Here is a 19,156-nt window from a genome sequence, read left to right as displayed (position 1 = left end):
GCTGCCACAGAATTACACATGAGACAGATGGTATGGCGGTTTGAGTGCCTATCACACGACAAAGAAAGAACAGTAAATTCTAACTAAAAGACAGACCATCTACTTAGATGACAAACCATCTCACAGATATAAGTGGCAAAAGTCTTATCTTAACACAGCAAACATGAGAGCCAAAGTACACATCTGTAATTGAGAAGACTGAGTAATATGAAGCCAGTAAACCAAACATTCAGTAGAGAGCAGCACAAGTAATATAGAGCTCAAGCAGTTTAGCCACTTGAAATTCATTGCACTCTTAATTCAAGAGTTAAAGAGCAGTTGTACTGTAATACATTATAACTGTGTTTGTATGTGTGTGTATTCATTATATAGAAAATTAAATTTAGAGATCACTGAGGATTACAATCTCTCTACGAAATGTATTTCAATAAACAATGAAATCTACAATTCCTCTAATAAGATTATGGAATTTCTACAGAAGTAACATTTCTAAGAGCAAATATATTTATATTATACAACTTATTTAGTAATAATATGGCATTTTGAATTAATATGCTTTAAATAAATAAATGCAAGACTAAAATTAAAGAATTCATATGGCCACATATCTTACATACTGATCCTAAGCAGTTCACAACTGCTAAAAACAGGAATAAAAGCAAAACAACTTTTCCCACTAGGCACCAGACCAACCAAACTATTAACCTCCTGATGCAACCCCCATCCTAGCCCATCGCTTGGGGGAAGAACCAAGTCTTCTCTTTTCTTCCAGAAGGCTAAAAGGGTAGGAGCCCCTCAAATCTCAGGCGGGAGGCCCAAAGGGCTAGGATTGCCACAGACAAGGTACACCTCCAAGGTCCTATCAGATGGCAGCATTTAAGGGAAGGGATTTGGAATGCACCCATCCTCTCTGACTTGGCCAGATACCCTTAGTCAGAAGCAGTCCCACAAATACCCTGGCCCTATGCCATGTAGGACTTTAAAGGTGATAACCAGCACCTAGAAATTTATTTATTTAAGGATTTGCATGGCCACTCATCTTAAACACAACTCTGGGCAGCTCACAACAACAAAAAAATCCTGTAACTATAAAACCATAAAACCATAAAACCAAAACCTGGCACCTCAATCATCTGCTTGGGATGCCCCACAACCAATTCGATATCCTCATTCTATCCCAGCATCTGGGTAAAAAGCCAGGTCTTGATGGCCTTCCAAAAAGCAAAAAGGGTGGGGTCCTGTCAAATTGCACCTAGAAATCAACAGGGAGCCAGTGCAGCTCACGCAACAGTGTTGTAACTGGCAAACTGCAGGGCACCCAGAACTGCATATACTGCTACATTCTGGACCAGTTGCAACTTCTGGATGGTCTTCAAGGGGAGCCCTGTGCATTGCATTAATCCAGTCGAGAGGTACCTAAGGCATGAGTGACCATGAGCAACTTTGGATAACTTCCATCTAGTCGCCAACTCTCCCTGTTTAGGGAAGGTTGTTGAAAGGATAGTGGGCTCCCAGCTGTGGAGGACCCTGAATGAAATGGATTATCTAGACCCTTTTCAGTCAGGCCATGCTATAGTATTGAGACAGGACTGGTTACACTGATTTCCAGTTGGCTTCTGGATACAATTCCAGGTGCTGGTTATCACACATAAAGCCCTTCATATCTGAGGGACCGCCTATCTCCAATAGTTTCTGCCTATCCAGTATAATCATATGAAGTGGACACACTCCAGGTCCTTTCAATTAATCAATGTCATGTTACAGAAATGCACCTTCTCTGTTGTGGTGCCTGCCCTCTGGAATAGCATCCACCAGAAATCCATACAACTCTCACCCTGATGGTGTTCCAAAGGTTGTTAAAAGCTTAGCATTGCTCCCAGGCCTTGTTGAATGGTAGCTGCTGAGCCCCTATCAGTTTTTTAGGCATTGTGTTTGCTCCTTCAGACATACATGATTTTTCTTTCTATTTTTATTGCTTTTTGTTTTTTAGCATAAGCCACCCAGAGTGATCTGGAGTTGGGCACCCTCCAAATAAAATAAAATAATAAAATAAATAAAATAAAATAACCATCTATCGAATGTATCATCAAACCTCTGGCTATTTTCCTTTATAAGTTTTGATTTCAACAGGATTTTAATGTGTAATTTCTGTTACTATTTTTAAATCAGTTGCCTTTAAATTGTAAAATTTTAATATATTATTTTAACGTTATTTTAATTATTACATTGCACTTTCATTTCTGTGAGCTGTTCTCAATTAACACAAGAGTAAGCTACTGTTATTCCTATCAACTCATTCAAAGCACATAATTTTGCTAAATTATTACCTTATTTGTGGTGTCCTTTTGTAACTGGGCTGGGCATGAAAATATCTGCAAGCTAAAAGTGCTAATGATTCTTCCAGCACTTCTGTTAGAATCTCCTGGGCTAACAGAGGAGGTAGAATAGTCCATAGATCATGTTGAAGAGCACAGCAGAAATAATGCCACATATGGATAGAGAATGAGCACCTTTCTCCCTGGCAAAACAACCAAAGATTACACAATTAACCTATCTTCCTCAATGTCACTTTGGATTCTCTGAATCAAATGCATTCAAGCTGAAAGGAAACTGCTAAAGAACAAGAGATGCTGAGTTAAAATCCTCACAAAATTTAAAACAAATTTTGACTTTTAAAAACGCAACAACTCATAGTTTATTAGTAGAAAGTCAACATTTTTACATTAATCCAAATCACAGAAATTTGAACTACTATAAAGTAGTCTTTCCTACATTAAAACAAATTTAAAATAAAGACTGTCCAAATACTTACCAATTCTGCAGTGATAAGGGCAAATTCCCCTGTAAAAAGTAGGAAGCTATGGAACAGTCGCTCCTATTTATGTTCTTATTTGTTACTGAGAATAGCTTTCAGTGCATCTGCTACTAGGAACTTAATAAATCTTTAGGTACTCCAGTTTCCCTAAACCACTTACTTCCAGATTCCAGATTCATATCCACTTCACTTACTGAATTATGAGTTATTTATTTATTTATTATTTATTATTCACATTTCTATCACCGCCCATCTGCCCCTAAAAGTTATGTGGTACTCATGAAGATAATTCATGAAGTTGGGGAAATGATTAGTAAACAGTATTCCTAGCAAATATACTTTTTATAGATAAACATTATTTTCAGTGATAAACTGCCGCATGGGGTGCTTTAATCGGTCACAATCTAAAAAACCTTAAATCAATAAGGTTTAAAGCAAATTAGGTAAAGGTAAAGGTTTCCCTTGACATTAAGTCCAGTCGTGTCCGACTCTAGGGGGCGGTGCTCATCTCCGTTTCAAAGCTGAAGAGTCGGCGTTTGTCCACAGACACTTCCGTGGTCATGTGGCCGGCATGACTACACAGAACACCGTTACCTGCCCGCCGAAGCGTGCCTATTAATCTACTCACATTTGCATGTTTTCGAACTGCTAGGTTGGCAGGAGCTGGGACTAGCAACGGGAGCTCACCCCATCACGCAGATTCGAACTGCCGACCTTCCGATCGGCAAGCTCAGCAGCTCAGCGGTTTAACCCGCAGCGCCACCGCATCCCCTATTTAAAGCAAATTAGGGTACAATTTTATATTCAATTATTCAGGACTATTCCCTTTTTAACTTGGTGACACTTTTCTTTAAAAAAAGGGAAAGTCTCCATTGAGTCAAGCTCTTATTTGCCCATAACATCAGATTAACTCATAATTTTAATGATTTATCAGACAGCACACTACTGTCCATAATAATTTGGTAAATATATGTAAACATTTATTCACTATTAGAATGCTAGGACTATGGCATTAACTCTGATTATATTTTAACAAATATGATCATTTTTGTGACAAATCATTATTTTTACACTTATGAAAAAGTGTAATATCATAATTTCAATATGTAATTAAAGACAAGTGATTATTGCAATTTCTAGTCTAATATGTAATATAACTATGTATTACCTATTACTATGGGCTACTATTTTAAAGCGTAGCCATTAAAAATAACCTTACCAATAGAAATTTCTTCCAATATTAGAATCAAATCAACTTATTATATGTGAGCATTTTATTAATGTGAAGACATAACCAAAAGTCAAGGAAGGAAACAAACAGCCCTGAACAAGCCCTCCCTAGCAACATCCGGATAAGCAGGAAATGGCATTAGATAAACAATCAGGGAAGAAACAATACCCTCTGTCTTATGACCTACTTTCAGTTTGATGGACAAATATACCAACAAATCAAAGGAACACCCATGGGATCACCACTCTCAGGACTCATAGCAGAGATGGTAATGCAGCATCTAGAAAGGATAGCACTCCCACACATACAACCCGAAGTACTGATCTGGTATGTAGATGACACCTTCGTCATAATAAAAAAGGAACAACTTGAAGAGACACATGAAACCATCAACAACATCTTCAAAGGAATAAAATTCACAAGGGAAGAAGAAAATAACACCACACTACCCTTCTTGGACATCCTCATCAGCAGAGGAAATGATGGAAAGTTAGAAACACAAGTCGACCTGGAAAGCTAACCACACTAACCAAGTTCTCCATTACCAAAGCAACAACCCAACCTCCCACAAGAGGAGCTGCTTAAGAACATTATTCAGATGAGCACTAACCCACTGCAGCAACACAGAAGACCAGCAAAAGAAAACAGATCACCTACTCAGCATCTTTCAGCAAAATGGATACCCAGTCAACTTTATCAAAAAGCTCCTGACCACTCAACCCACTACAGCACAGCCAACAGAAGCTATGAAAAGGATAACACTGCCATACATCAGAAACATCTCAGAAACTACCAACAGACTGTTACAACCACACGGCATCACCACAGCACATAAACCAACTAAAACTCTTCAAAACATCTTAAGTAACCCAAAACACCCAGTAGCCCAAGAAGAAAAAACAAGAGTTATCTACAACATACAGTGTAAGAACTGCAGCAGCCACTATGTAGGACAGACAGGCAGAAGACTAGCAGAGTGCATCCACAAACACCAACTAGCAGTCAGAAGACACGATGAAAATTCCTTAATCTCACAACACATGGACAGACTTAACCATACTTTCAACTGGGGAACTGTGAGCATCCTAAACCAAGCCAAATCCAAAAACACTAGAGAATTCCTGGAAGCTTGGCACTCAGACAATGAAGCCATCAACAGACACATAGAGGCAAATAACATTTACATACCATTCAGAAGAGATAATAGAAAAGCCAAAAGACCAGAACACCTCCCCGCCAGTAATCAACACCCAGATATGCAAAGATTAACACCACGATTAACACCAGACGAACAATCAAACAATCAAACAGCACAATATACCCTGACTATTAACTCAGTCAATCAACCAAGCAGCAAACAACAGCCCAATCAAGGAACTCCCAAGGAGAGAACAACACCTCCACCAACACAAGCAGGACAAACCACAGTATATAAACAGAGAGCAAGGCCCACTTCCTCTTCACACTGAAGATGTTGCCTAGTCTGGCAGTGAAATATCTGCAAGAACAAAGCTCAGAGAGCACCAAGGACTCCACAATTCAACCCTGAGCTACAAATATTTGCTTCGATTGAAAAAATACCCTAATCAAGAAAACATCAAGGAAGAAACTGCACCCCAACCAAGACTGGCAGGGCAAGCTACTATACATAAACAACCAGTACACTTCAGTCTCCCATCTCTGATGATGTTACCTAGCCTGGTAATGAAATGTCTGCAGGAAAACAACCAAAGTTAGGGAATACCAAGACACACAGATATACTCACATATATTTTTAAGTATACGAATTAAAGCTTCTTAATAAATGCTATATTATCTCAACACATGAGTTTTGTAATTGTTCTAATATATATATGAAACAATTTCCTATTTTATATTTGCTGTTATTAGAAAATAGTTAAATGGATAAACATTTTCTATTTTTGCAAACCACATGCAATAAAACAGACATGGTATTTCATTTAAATTTTATGTGAGGAAACAGGCAGCTAAGCAGTATTCCATAAGCCATTCAGTATTATTTACAAACTTTATTGTTGACAATTAGGAAACAGAAGTTTAACATTTGCTGCAGAGTTTTATTAAAATAAAAAACTGATCCTAAAATACTATATAGAGGCCTAATTTGCAGGCAAAGCAGTATTCATGCAGCTGATGAGTTTCTTTACAGTACTAGAAAGTTTTGACATAGCTACACAAACTGATGCTCCTGTAACTTTTATGTATTGCAAATTCTCACTATCTGCCTTAACTGCTGTATTAAATAAGGTTCAGCGGTCCAGAATTCAAAATTAATTTTCCATGTTAATTTCCAATATTCACACTGTATGCAAAGACAATGTAAGAATTACTATTCTTTTATAATTCCAGCTCCTTCTTTTACGGTTTATATTTTATGCAAAGTATCTTTAAAAAGAAGTTTAAACCAAAATATTTTCCAGATCTTGCTGACCATGAACATTATGCAAAAATAGAACTATACAGAATTGTAATTCTGTTGTACATTTATATCAAGAATGGTGGAATCACACCTAATGCAGAGACACATCAGGATTACTGGATGTCAATGGAAGCTTACTGGCCTTGTGTCTTACCAGAACCATTCAAAGATACATAAGGCAGACAATTGGATGAGTGGATACAATTTTAAAACCTTACCTTGAGTCCAGATCGTTTTGAACCTATTTTTCAAATCAGTCAAAAAGAAGCAAAAATAAAACACATTTGTATAAAAATGAAGGATAGTAAAGTTATCCTCACACCTCATAAAAAGCTTTGTTGTCATCCCAGTAATGACTCTCGGCATCCTGTAAAATGCTTGTAACACAAACTCGTATGCAATAATTTGTAACTTGAAACTGAAGAATGCTGATCAGTTCTTGATACTGCTGGAGAAGTGCTAGAAATAAGGGCCTGTTCAAATGTAAAGATCAGAGGGAAAGATTTAAGAACGCTGCTGTAGGAGATAGCAATTTTCAATTCTACAAATGGTTTGGATTATTAAATAGCAATAATCCATTACTGTTGATTCCACATTAACTTTAAAATCTGGTTTTCAATGCATATGCTCTTTTGAAAATATGTGTCATTTTACAAATCTACACTATTTATAAGGTTAGGCATACTACAATAAAAATACTTATCTAAATAATCAGATACTTATTTTGCTGTTATTAAAAGGCAGCCTATTATTCTACCTGGTAGTTCTAAACAATAGGGTTATTAATGTATAATTCATTTTTATTCAGAACATATTCTAAATGACAAAATGTTAGTTTTACACTAACATGAATTAATAATTTAATACTAATCTGGATTATTAGCATTTTATTTATATATATATATATATATACACACACTTAATCTGGATTATTAGCATTTTATTTATATATATATATACACACACACACACACACATACATACATACACATGCATACACATACACATATACATACATACAAACTACCCATACACGTGATATAAATAGACAAGTTATGGGCCTCAATTTTTATCTCAAATTTATGGCATAGATAATATAAGGTGCAAAAACATGAAAGGTTAAGCAAGGGTAGGTAAAGGTAAAGGTTTCCCTTGACATTAAGTCCAGTCGTGTCCAACTCTAGGGGGCGGTGCTCATCTCCATTTCAAAGCCGAAGAGCCGGCGTTTGTCTGTAGACAATTCCGTGGTCATGTGGCCGGCATGACTACACAGAACGCCATTACCTGCCCGCCGAAGCGGTACCTATTAATCTACTCACATTGGCATGTTTTCGAACTGCTAGGTTGGCAGGAGCTGAGACTAGCAACGGGAGCTCATCCCGTCACGTGGAGTCGAACCGCTGACCTTCCGATCGGCAAGCTCAGCAGCTCAGCGGTTTAACCCGCAGCGCCACCGTGTCCCGCAAGGGAAGGAAGTGATAAATGCTAGTTATTGCAATTACAGAATGATTTGGTTTGGCTGAAAGTTTTAACTTTGGGTATACAATTAGGGACCAATGGGCTGCATGAGGCACTTAGGTTTTTTTGCAACTCCATAATCTCTTAAAGACCACATCACCCAAAAAGGTTATTTTCACCAGGAAGAAAAAAAAAGATGTTGGTGGAAAGAGTTAACACATGTAAGAAACCAAAATGAATACCAGAACATTCCTTGAAAGTCTAATCCTGTTCCTGCTTCATGCAATCCTGTGAAGTCAATCCTATTTATTCCCCCCCACTGCAGCACCTCAGCTGCTCCCCAAAAATAATTTAAAAGTACAACCACAGCCATCAAATTCTTGCTTGCAATTAGTAGTTTAGTGTTGCCAAAGAAAACCAGGCTAGTGGATTCTCCTTTTTCTTGTCACATGTCTGCAAGGAGAAGTTTGGAATTGGAAGCATAGTTTCTCCTTTTGATTCATTGAAGTGCAGAGTTGGGCCATTAAGGAAATCAAGGCCAATTCCCTGCTCAACGTTGGAATCCACACTGAAATATCCAGACAGCTGTCTAGCCTCTGCTTGAGCATATCCAATGAATGGGAGCTCAGCATTTTGATAATTAGTTCCACAGTCAAACTCCTTTTATTATCAGGTATGAGGATGTGCAAAATTGAATATTCCAGAGAACAGTACAATGTTCTATTCTCCTTCTGGACCATGTTGAACCTCCTCCAAACTGCTCTATGTCCTCCTCAGGGCAATTCAGCAACTTCTAAAAGTAAATACTCCAAATTGAAAGCTATCCCCAGAATGTTCTGTTCCTGAATTAGTGAGTTTTGTGCATCCTTCAATCAGGATTTTTTTCTACAATTTAGTTAGAATGTCTGAAATATATACTATGTATGGTTAATTATAGCATGATTTGAGGTTTTTAGTAGTATATTTTATTTTGCTGCAAGAACGAAGTTATTTATATTGTTACCTGAGACATTGTGTTGTTCAGAAAACATAGAATGGTAATAGCTTTGTTTATTCGTTTAGTCGCTTCCGACTCTTCATGACTTCATGGACCAGCCCACGCCAGAGCTTCCTGTCAGTCGTCAACACCCCCAGCTCCCCCAGGGACAAATCCATCACCTCTAGAATATCATCCATCCATCTTGCCCTTGGTCGGCCCCTCTTCCTTTTGCCTTCCACTCTCCCGAGCATCAACTTCTTCTCCAGGCTGTCCTGTCTTCTCATTATGTGGCCAAAGTATTTCAGTTTTGCCTTTAATATCATTCCCTCAAGTGAGCAGTCGGGCTTTATCTCCTGGAGGATGGACTGGTTTGATCTTCTTGCAGTCCAAGGCACTCTCAGAATTTTCCTCCAACACCACAGTTCAAAAGCATCGATCTTCCTTCTCTCAGCCTTCCTTATGGTCCAGCTCTCGCAGCGATATGTTACTACGGGGAACACAATTGCTTTAACTACGCAGACCTTTGTTGTCAGTGTGATGTCTCTGCTCTTAACTATTTTATCGAGATTTGTCATTGCTCCTCTCCCAAGGATTAAGCGTCTTCAGATTTCCTGACTGCAGTCAGCATCCGCAGTAATCTTCGCACCTAGAAATACAAAGTCTTTCACTGCTTCTACATTTTCTCCCTCTATTTGCCAGTTATCAATCAAGCTGGTTGCCATAATCTTGGTTTTTTTGAGGTTTAGCTGCAAGCCAGCTTTTGCACTTTCTTCTTTCACCTTCATCATAAGGCTCCTCAGTTCCTCTTCGCTTTCAGCCATCAAAGTGGTATCATCTGCATATCTGAGATTGTTAATGTTTCTTCCAGCGATTTTAACTCCAGCCTTAGATTCCTCAAGCCCAGCATGTCGCATGATGTGTTCTGCGTACAAGTTGAATAGGTAGGGTGAGAGTATACAGCCCTGCCGTACTCCTTTCCCAATCTTAAACCAGTCCGTTGTTCCAAGTTCTGTTCTTACTGTTGCTACTTGGTCGTTATACAGATTCTTCAGGAGGCAGACAAGATGACTTGGTATCCCCATACCACTAAGAACTTGCCACAATTTGTTATGGTCCACACAGTCAAAGGCTTTAGAATAGTCAATAAAACAGAAATAGATGTTTTTTCTGAAACTCCCTGGCTTTTTCCATTATCCAGCGGATATTGGCAATTTGGTCCCTAGTTCCTCTGCCTTTTCTAAACCCAGCTTGTACATCTGGCAATTCTCGCTCCATGAACTGCTGAAGTCTACCTTGCAGGATCTTGAGCATTACCTTACTGGCATGTGAAATGAGTGCCACTGTTCGATAGTTTGAACATTCTTTAGCGTTCCCCTTTTTTGGTATGGGGATATAAGTTGATTTTTTTCCAGTCTGATGGCCGTTCTTGTGTTTTCCAAATTTGCTGGCATACATTACCTTGACAGCATCATCTTGCAAGGTTTTGAGCAGTTCAGCTGGGATGCTGTCGTCTCCTGCTGCCTTGTTATTAGCAATGCTTCTTAAGGCCCACTCAACCTCACTCTTCAGGATGTCTGGCTCTAGCTCACTGACCACACCATCAAAGCTATCCCCGATATTGTTCTCCTTCCTATACAGGTTTCTGTATATTCTTGCCACTTTTTCTAGATTTCTTCTTCTTCTGTTAGGTCCTTGCGATCTTTGTTTTTGATCATACCCATTTTGGCCTGGAATTTAACCTCCAATATTTCTAATTTTCTGGAAGAGGTCCCTTGACCTTCCTATTCTATTGTCTTCTTCCACTTCTGTGCATTACTTGTTTAAAAATAATTCCTTATCTCTTCTGGCTAACCTCTGGAATTTTGCATTTAATTGGGCATATCTCCCCCTATCACTGTTGCCTTTTGCTTTCCTTCTTTCTTGGGCTACTACTAGTGTCTCAGCAGACAGCCATTTTCACTTCTTGGTTTTCTCTTTCTTTGGGATATATTTTGTTGCCGCCTCCTGAACAATGTTGCGAACTTCTGTCCAGAGTTCTTCCGGGACCCTATCTACTAAATCTAGTCCCTTAAATCTATTCTTCACCTCCACTGCATATTCCTTTGGAATATTAGCGAGCTCATATCTAGCTGATCTGTGGGTCTTCCCTAATCTCTTTAGTCTGATCCTAAATTGTGCAATAAGAAGTTTGTGATCTGAACTACAGTCAGCTCCAGGTCTTGCTTTTACCGACTGTATAGATGTCCACCACCTTTGGCTGCAAAGGATGTAGTCAATCTGATTTCGGTGTTGTCCATCTGGCAAAGTCCATGTATAAAGCCATCTCTTAGGTTGTTGGAAGAGAGTGTTTGTTATGCAGAGTGAGTTGTCTTGGCAAAATTCTATCAGCCTATGTCCTGCTTCGTTTTGTTCTCCCAGGCCATGCTTACCTGTAATTCCAGGTGTCATTTGATTGCCCACCTTAGCATTCCAGTCTCCTGTGATGAAAATAACGTCTCTTTTAGGCGTGTTGTCCAGTAGGTGCTGCAGATCCTCATAGAACCGCTCTACTTCAGCTTCTTCAGCATTTGTGTTTGGGGCGTATATTTGGATCACTGTGATGTTAGATGGCTTGCCCTGAATTCGAATTGAGATCATTCTGTCATTTTTTGGATTGTATCCAAGCACTGCTTTAGCTACTTTACTATTAATTATGAAGGCTACTCCATTTCTTCTGTGGTCCTCTTGTCCACAGTAGTAGATCTGGTGGTCATTTGATGTGAAGTGGCCCATTCCAGTCCATTTCAGTTCACTGATGCCCAAAATGTCCATCTTTAATCTTGACATCTCACCAATAACCACATCCAATTTGCCCTGGCTCAGAGATCTTACATTCCAGGTTCCAATGGTGTGTTGATCCTTAGAACATCGGATTCGCCGTTCACCACCAGCACCATCGGCCGCTAGCCATCCTTTCGGCTTTGAGCTAGCTGCGTCATCACCTCTGGGGCTAGTTGAACTCATCCTCTGTTCCTCCCCAGTAGCATTTTGACCATCTTCCGACCTGGGGGTCTCATCTTCCGATGGTATACCGACATATCTCTGGTTGTACTGATCCATTTAGTTTTCACGGCAAGAATACTGGGGTGGGTTGCCATTGCCTTCCCCAGGGATCGCATTTAGTCTGACCTCTCTGTCATGACCTTCCCGTCTTGGGTGGCCCTTCACGGTTTAGCTCATGGCATCAATGAGGTGCTCAAGCTCCAGCACCACGACAAGGTAACGATCCTTTGCTGAAGATGGTAATAGCTAACTTTATTTTTTTAATTATCAGTTTAAGATTTATCTAGTTACAAAAAGTTAACTTCAACTTTTTTATATAATAGTTTTTTAAAAAAAAAATCAGTATTCCTTCCTCAGTATTCTCCCTGACACATCTGCCTTTTCTAATCCTAGAGTATTTTAGTTTCTCCTGTCATTTTCTATGCAATTAGAGAGATGTCAACAAAGCCAATTGGTTGAAAGAGTGGGAATAAGCACAGATATACTTAGTATTGTAAGAATGGAAACAATTTGTGCTCCTTACTGGTCCAGAAGAAATACTGAAATACCATTAAATGCTTTATTGTTGTAAACCTATCAAAGACAAGTATCAGTGAGTTTTGTGGCAGAAGATTTTTCAGAATTCTGAATGCTTTTATAGTAGTACTAAATTTCCTGAAATAATAATAGTTTCCTATTAAAATTAATTCAGTATGACATTACTGTGTTGCAGTAAATACCTGTTTTAAAAATATATAGTAATATGGGGAATTTTTCTGCTTGCTCCAAATATTTATTTATTTATGGGATATGTTTACTGCCTGAAACCAAACAGTAGCTAAGTAGCTTACAGAACTTATATACTAAAAATAATACAAAATCAATATAATAACTACTTAAATAGTATATCTAAATCTAATTACTAAAAGTAATAAGTTAAAGTTTACTGAGTGTGGTGCTGCTGGTTATAATTAATCCCTACAGGCATTCTGGAAGAACCATGTTTACACCTGTTTCTGGAAGGCCATGAAGATGGGGGCCATCCTTGCTAGTCTAAAGGAGAGGAGTTACTACAGAGAATGCCCACCATGAGGCTCCTGGTAAGCCCCTGTAAGTGGGGATCCTCCTAGTTGTTTGGGTAGGACAAGCAGAAATGATTAGGGAAAGGTTATCCCTAAAATAAAAGCATCCTTTTAAGTTTCACCCCCAAGAACACACAAATACTAACGATAAAGATGGATCTTTAAAGACTTTCCTATGACTCCTGGCTGAATCAATTCAGACTTCAAAGGTCCTCCCATTCCATGTTTTAACCCACTGTTGTATTATAAAGCCCCACAAGCTAGTTTGCTTTTCAAGCATTTTTACTATTATAATTCATATGTATTTTATTCTCTTGTGTTATTTCAGAAGCAACAAAATTTAAAATAGGTTTTCTATAAAACAGCTTTCATTCATTACCTCACTATGAATATCTCACTGATTACTCTGTTAGAATTCAACGGTTTTAAAAATGCATACTCGTCATCACCACCATCATCAGAACTTTGATTTATATGTTAGCTTTCTTTGTGAAATCACAGTTGGGGTAACTTGCCATTTAAAAAAGCAAAATATCCAGAATACAAGTCAAATCAAATAAAGACGTAAGTAATAGAGTCATTGATATTTAATGGCCAGAATAAAGACAATGCTTTTACAGACATCTAAAGAGCGACAGAGAAAGCCAAGTGCATACATTTCATAATCTGCAAGAAATGCAGAGATCATCCCTCTTCCTAAGTGCCCAATAAATGGGCATCTGAAAGTCATCAGAATATTGGTATTCTAAAAACTATGCAACTCCCCCTCCTGTCTAGGAGATTAGCTTGTCTAGTGATTAAGAACCATAAGAGAGACCCTTTTGTAGATGTCCCCCAATGTCAAAGGTAAATGTGAAAGGGTCTTTGCCTGCAAGGCTTCTAGGCTTTTAACTTGCTTTAATATTAGCAGTCTTTAGTTTTTAAACTTTTATATTATGCTTTTTAAATTTTGTTAGCTGCTTTGAATGCTCATCTTAGCAGAAAGACACACCAACAATTAAAAATTGGCATAAACTAAAATGAAATGAAAATAATGTTTAACATTTAAAAGGCTATGGACTTTTAAATGTAATTAGTTATATTTTAAATAACTTTTTCCATGCTATCATAGTCAGTTTTATTTACATTAACAATTTAAATTAATTACTTTTTTTGGTAATTTAACATTTCACTGAGTCTGAGCTATAAAGAAGAGCAATGGACAACAGATAACTATGAGGCAAAAGAGAATGAACAATTACAATTGAGGGATAAAACTCTTTGAAACATAAATGACTAGTTTTCTTGGGTACAAGTTTACTTATTTACTTATTTATTTATTTATTTATTTATTTATTGAATGTGTATAGCCACCCATCTCACAATTGTAACTCTGGGAGGCTCACAACAATTAAAACAACAGAAACAGTAAAAATATAAACAAACACAACAGCATAGAACTAACCTAAAACCATGATTAAAAATGCAATAAAACATAAAACAGAGTCACAGTCAGCTGGTGAATATAAACCACATATCCATTTAATACAGTCATTGCCAAGACCCACGACTACTACCAGTCCCACAGGCACGATGGTACAGCCACGTTTTCAGGCCCTTCCTAAAGGCCAGACAGGCAGGTCCCAATCTAAGTTCCAGCAGGCGACACAGCCAAAAAGTCTCTCTTCCTGGGCCCTGCCAGATGACATTCCTTAGTAGAGGGGACCCATAATAGCATAGAACTATCTTAAAACCATGATTAAAAATGCAATAAAACATAAAACAGAGTCACAGTCCCTCCTGCCAGATCTGATGGGTCAGGTAGATGTAACTGGGGAGAAGAGGTCCCTCAAATATCCCCCAAATATGTACACTGTAGAGAATTCTTCACATTTAAATACCAACCTTCAGTTTTAGCAGCAAATTACATCAAAATCTAGCCAGAGTAGATCTTAAAGGAAGTTGAAATAGAAAAAATAATGGAAACAAGTTATTTGTTTTCAATGAAAGGACACTTACTTTTCACAGGCCACTTTCATTAAGTTTTGATACATTTTAAAATGCTGATAGACATGTACTGCTGAGGAGAGAATAGTAAATAGGTTCTGAACTGGAGCTCTTGTAGGGACATCTTTACTTCTCTCTTCCAGTCTTGTCAGGACAGCTGTTGCCACTTTGCTGCAAGCCTCTATAAAGTTTGCTCTAATGTCCTGGAGAAATTCACCTGTGGATGCCAGAGCCAGTGGGAGCAGTATGTCAAGTTCTTCCATGATGTCAGAACAAAACTAAGAAATATAAATGTTAGAATTCAGTTATTTTTATTCCAAATATGTTCATTGATATACAGTGCAGTCAATATACATTTGACATGTAAAACAAATCAATTTTGAAATAATTTCATTTTCTGATATTAAAAGGCAAAGTATAACACAGGAAGTGCAAGCAAATATAACTTATAGATATTAAGCACATTTAAAAAAACTCAGAGGAATTCAAGATTAAAGGTCATGTCATCTGTGGCATTTTTTTTAATGGAAAATGTGGAATCTCCAGTTGTATACATGAGTTGCTAACCAATGACTGAACAAACATTAATAATATTCAGATATACGGTATGTCAAGTTTATTAAATAGGAAGGCAACCCAAATTTAAGTAAGTCCCTCTCCCAAAGGAAGAGTTGATAGGGAAAATATATATAATTTATATATAATTATATATAATTTTCTCTGCTAAGACCCTGCGCAATAGCTAGCTTCTCCACACTTGTCAAAAAAGACTGACAACTCCACTTGAAACCAATATTAGAGATTTCCCCCCATGACTATTTACATATGACACATATGTGTGTGTGTGTGTCTGTGTACGTATGCACCAGAACCTATACTCCAAAAGGTCAGGGGCAGGGTAAAAAAATAAATGTTTATTAATTGAATTAACAATTACTAATTAAAATTAATTGCATCTGCATATATCAATCATTTTCTCTTTTATTCACAAAACTTCCAGACATACTGCTGTCCATTCTTCCAACAGCAGCAAAACAAAAAACATGGCTATAGGCTGAGAGGAAGCAATAACTGACTGGGAATTGAAAGGAAAAGAAAGAGACATGAGACAAAGGAGAGAGGTAACTGGACACCGAAGGAAACAAAAGAGAAAGATGTTCTATTTAGGTATTATGAAAGGGTTAAATTCAACAGGGAAGTAGTCTCTGTCAAGACAGGGATAATCTTCAAAAGCATCCAGCTTTTCAGCAGCAGTTCTACAGTCATTTGCACCTCCACCCATTTTTTTGTTTTCAAGGGTTCTTCTATTCTCAGTCATTGTAAATGACAACCCCTCAATTCACAGGTCCTTATTTGGGAAGGGAGAATCTACGGGGTAAATACCATATATCTTTTAAATCTTAATTCACTCCACTCCAAGCAGAATCTATGACAATGACCAATGTAGATTAATCGTACAGTCCTCAAAGATGCCTACAGTTATAACTTACAACTTATAACTCTAATTCACTGTTAAATAATCAAGCCCAATTATGGATTTTATGAGTATTATTGATTTTGCAGGTACTTCCAACAAATATGAAAACCTATAGATCCTCAACCTTCACAATTTTGGATACATGCCTTTGAAATTTGTTTTGGTTGCTCTTTCTCATGGACAACACTCCCGGATTCATTCGTGTTTTGTACATCAACAAGGCACATCATATAATAGGTAGCTGAAGACTGTTCATTTTGTTCATGTTCAAGAATTTTACTGGAAAAATCTTCAACTGCAATTATTAGACTCTGTGCTACTGAAGAGGACAGGTCTTTAAAAACATTTCTCCATCCAAACTCTAGCACGGTAGACTGAAATATAAATGTATACAATAAATATACAATACGAATGTTGCAATTTCAACTATGACAGCTTTAAACATCTATCTGGATTATCTGCAGTGAAACTAATGGGGAAATGACATCAAGAAAAAATAGAGAACTACTTTTGTATTCTCCCCACCCACAACAAAACTTATTCCTGGATACTTGTCAGAGCTCAAGCCTCAACATCTTTCAGATGCATTTTGGAACTCGCTTACAGAAGGAAAGGAAAAGTCAGAGTTAATTTGGAAAGTTAAAATATAATATGGCAAATTTTTATTTTATTTTAATTATTTTATGCTTTCAATTTATCCCACGTCATAGGCATACTTTAATATCTAATGGCCACACCCATCTCAAGGAATTTTTGAAAAAGAAAGGATAATGATTGGATTAATCAGAGTACTTTCTGTAATTGCTAGAATTTTATAATACATTCCCTTTGGAATACAAAACTTTAGAAAGCTAGTTTAATACAGTATCTTTTGATATTAGAATTGACTCCTTGGTTTAATTATTTTTCTTACATATTTTACTGCAAGCAGTAAAATTGTTTTGCTGACAGTTCACATTGATTATGAGCTGCTTCAGCTGTAATGTATTTTAGCCATTGTCACCTAATTGCTTTCATCCAAATTAAACTGGAACATATTTAGTTAACCTGGGCCTGGACTGAGTAGTTTTCTAATGTGTAAGCCAAGGACAGTCTATATGGGACTGATGTTGAACAAAGTTGAAAATGGAGACTGCTGCAGTGCAAATATAGATTATATCAACCAAACCATAGATATATGAATAGTTATTAAACAATCAAGATAGGAGGGCTATAAATTAAAATCAATAAATGATATTGATTGTGATTCAAATTACTACAGCTAGTTTTGAGCTTTGTTTCTGAAATAGCCAATTAATTCTAAAAGGGTGAGACTTTCAACATCACATTAGCAGTCTGTCATTCAAAAAACATTCATTTGAGTGCCCTTAATTCTTTGGATCTTGGCCATGAAATCAATTTTGATAATAGTAAAAGATTATTTTTATCAAATCTCAATCCATTTGATGCTATAACAAGTATCACATACTATAACAAATATCAAATAATCGAACACCATAGCAAGCACAAATTACTTTGGATACATGACAAGTTTCAAATCTTTGTCCTTAAAGATCTAAAATCTTGTTTATCTATAGACTAGGCTATATGAATAAGTTGTTGATGAACTTACTATTATTTCTATAACCATACAAAATATACTAAAGTTGTTGAAATTTTCTTAATACTTTTCTCAGTGAGACAGTCTGATAAAGTGTGGTTGGCAATCATATGCCACCAGCATCCCTAAGCCCCAGAATATGTTGTATGGAATTGAGGGGAGGCCCATTACTTTGCCCAATGCTTTTACTGCTCAGAACAAAGTTAGCAAACAATCCCCCTTTCCCACCAGATCCACATAGTGGTAGCACTAATGCCGAAAGTTGTTTTCCTGCCAACCACATGAAATAGATACAAGTATCTTTTATATGTAGGACGGTAAGCTGCACATTGGTATTAATTGGGCATGTAGGAAATAACTATCACAAATTAACAAAGTAACAAGCTTAGTCAAAAAAAAGCCTTGGTTTTCTATATACATATTTTTCAAAATATTTATTGAAGTTTCTTAAAAATTAACAAACACCTAGGAGCAACATTTCTGCATGTTATAGTAGTGCTACAAAATGGCTCAGCAAACTGTTTTATATTCTCAAAATTTGTATTTTCACCCCAGCCTTAAATTTAGTTATTGTACTGATATTAACATCTAGATACAAGTGATTTTTAATGATTATGTTAATATTCTATAGTGATGTGTACAGATGAAAACTCTCTCTCAAAGTTAAGGAATTTTTAATTTTTATTTTGGGTACCTTTTTTATCTGAAGAATATGTTCAGGAAACTCACTGGATCCATTTGCTCTACTTTCCCCTGGTAAAAGCTCCACACAAGCTTTTTTCAGAACTCCTGCAAAATATGACAAATAGAGTAAAAATTAAGATTAATCTTGTGAAAAAACTGCTAGCCTGCAATACTTTCTGATATGTCAATTTGAGCTATAAAGATGTTTTCAAACTTTAATTGAAAGCTATTAGTAAAACAAATACTAAAAACGGCTTCCATATACAGGAGAAGGCACTGTTACCAGAGATTGCTAGAGATGCAAAATGGATCTTCTGCCAATCCTAGATGTTTGAGACTAACTCTATTAAGATTGATAGATACATCAATTTAGCTGGCAACCT

General features: G+C 37.1%; 1 protein-coding gene across 1 annotated transcript in view; it reads right to left on the bottom strand.

Annotated features, from left to right (window-relative positions):
- KIAA0825 (KIAA0825 ortholog) overlaps positions 1 to 19,156 on the bottom strand; it is a 220,648-nt gene that overhangs the window by 175,474 nt on the left and 26,018 nt on the right. The window contains exons 5-9 of the mRNA XM_063295424.1: positions 18,784 to 18,878; positions 16,636 to 16,863; positions 15,025 to 15,290; positions 6,809 to 6,959; positions 2,328 to 2,518 (exon numbers count right to left, since the gene is read on the bottom strand). Of these exons, the coding sequence (XP_063151494.1) occupies positions 2,328 to 2,518; positions 6,809 to 6,959; positions 15,025 to 15,290; positions 16,636 to 16,863; positions 18,784 to 18,878 (931 nt within the window). The remainder of the gene's footprint in view (positions 1 to 2,327; positions 2,519 to 6,808; positions 6,960 to 15,024; positions 15,291 to 16,635; positions 16,864 to 18,783; positions 18,879 to 19,156) is intronic.

The sequence above is a fragment of the Candoia aspera genome, chromosome 2, assembly GCF_035149785.1.
Source record: "Candoia aspera isolate rCanAsp1 chromosome 2, rCanAsp1.hap2, whole genome shotgun sequence".
Lineage (NCBI taxonomy): Eukaryota > Metazoa > Chordata > Lepidosauria > Squamata > Boidae > Candoia > Candoia aspera.
Note: the sequence above shows the minus strand (reverse complement) of the source record. Positions and strands in the feature narration are given on the sequence as shown.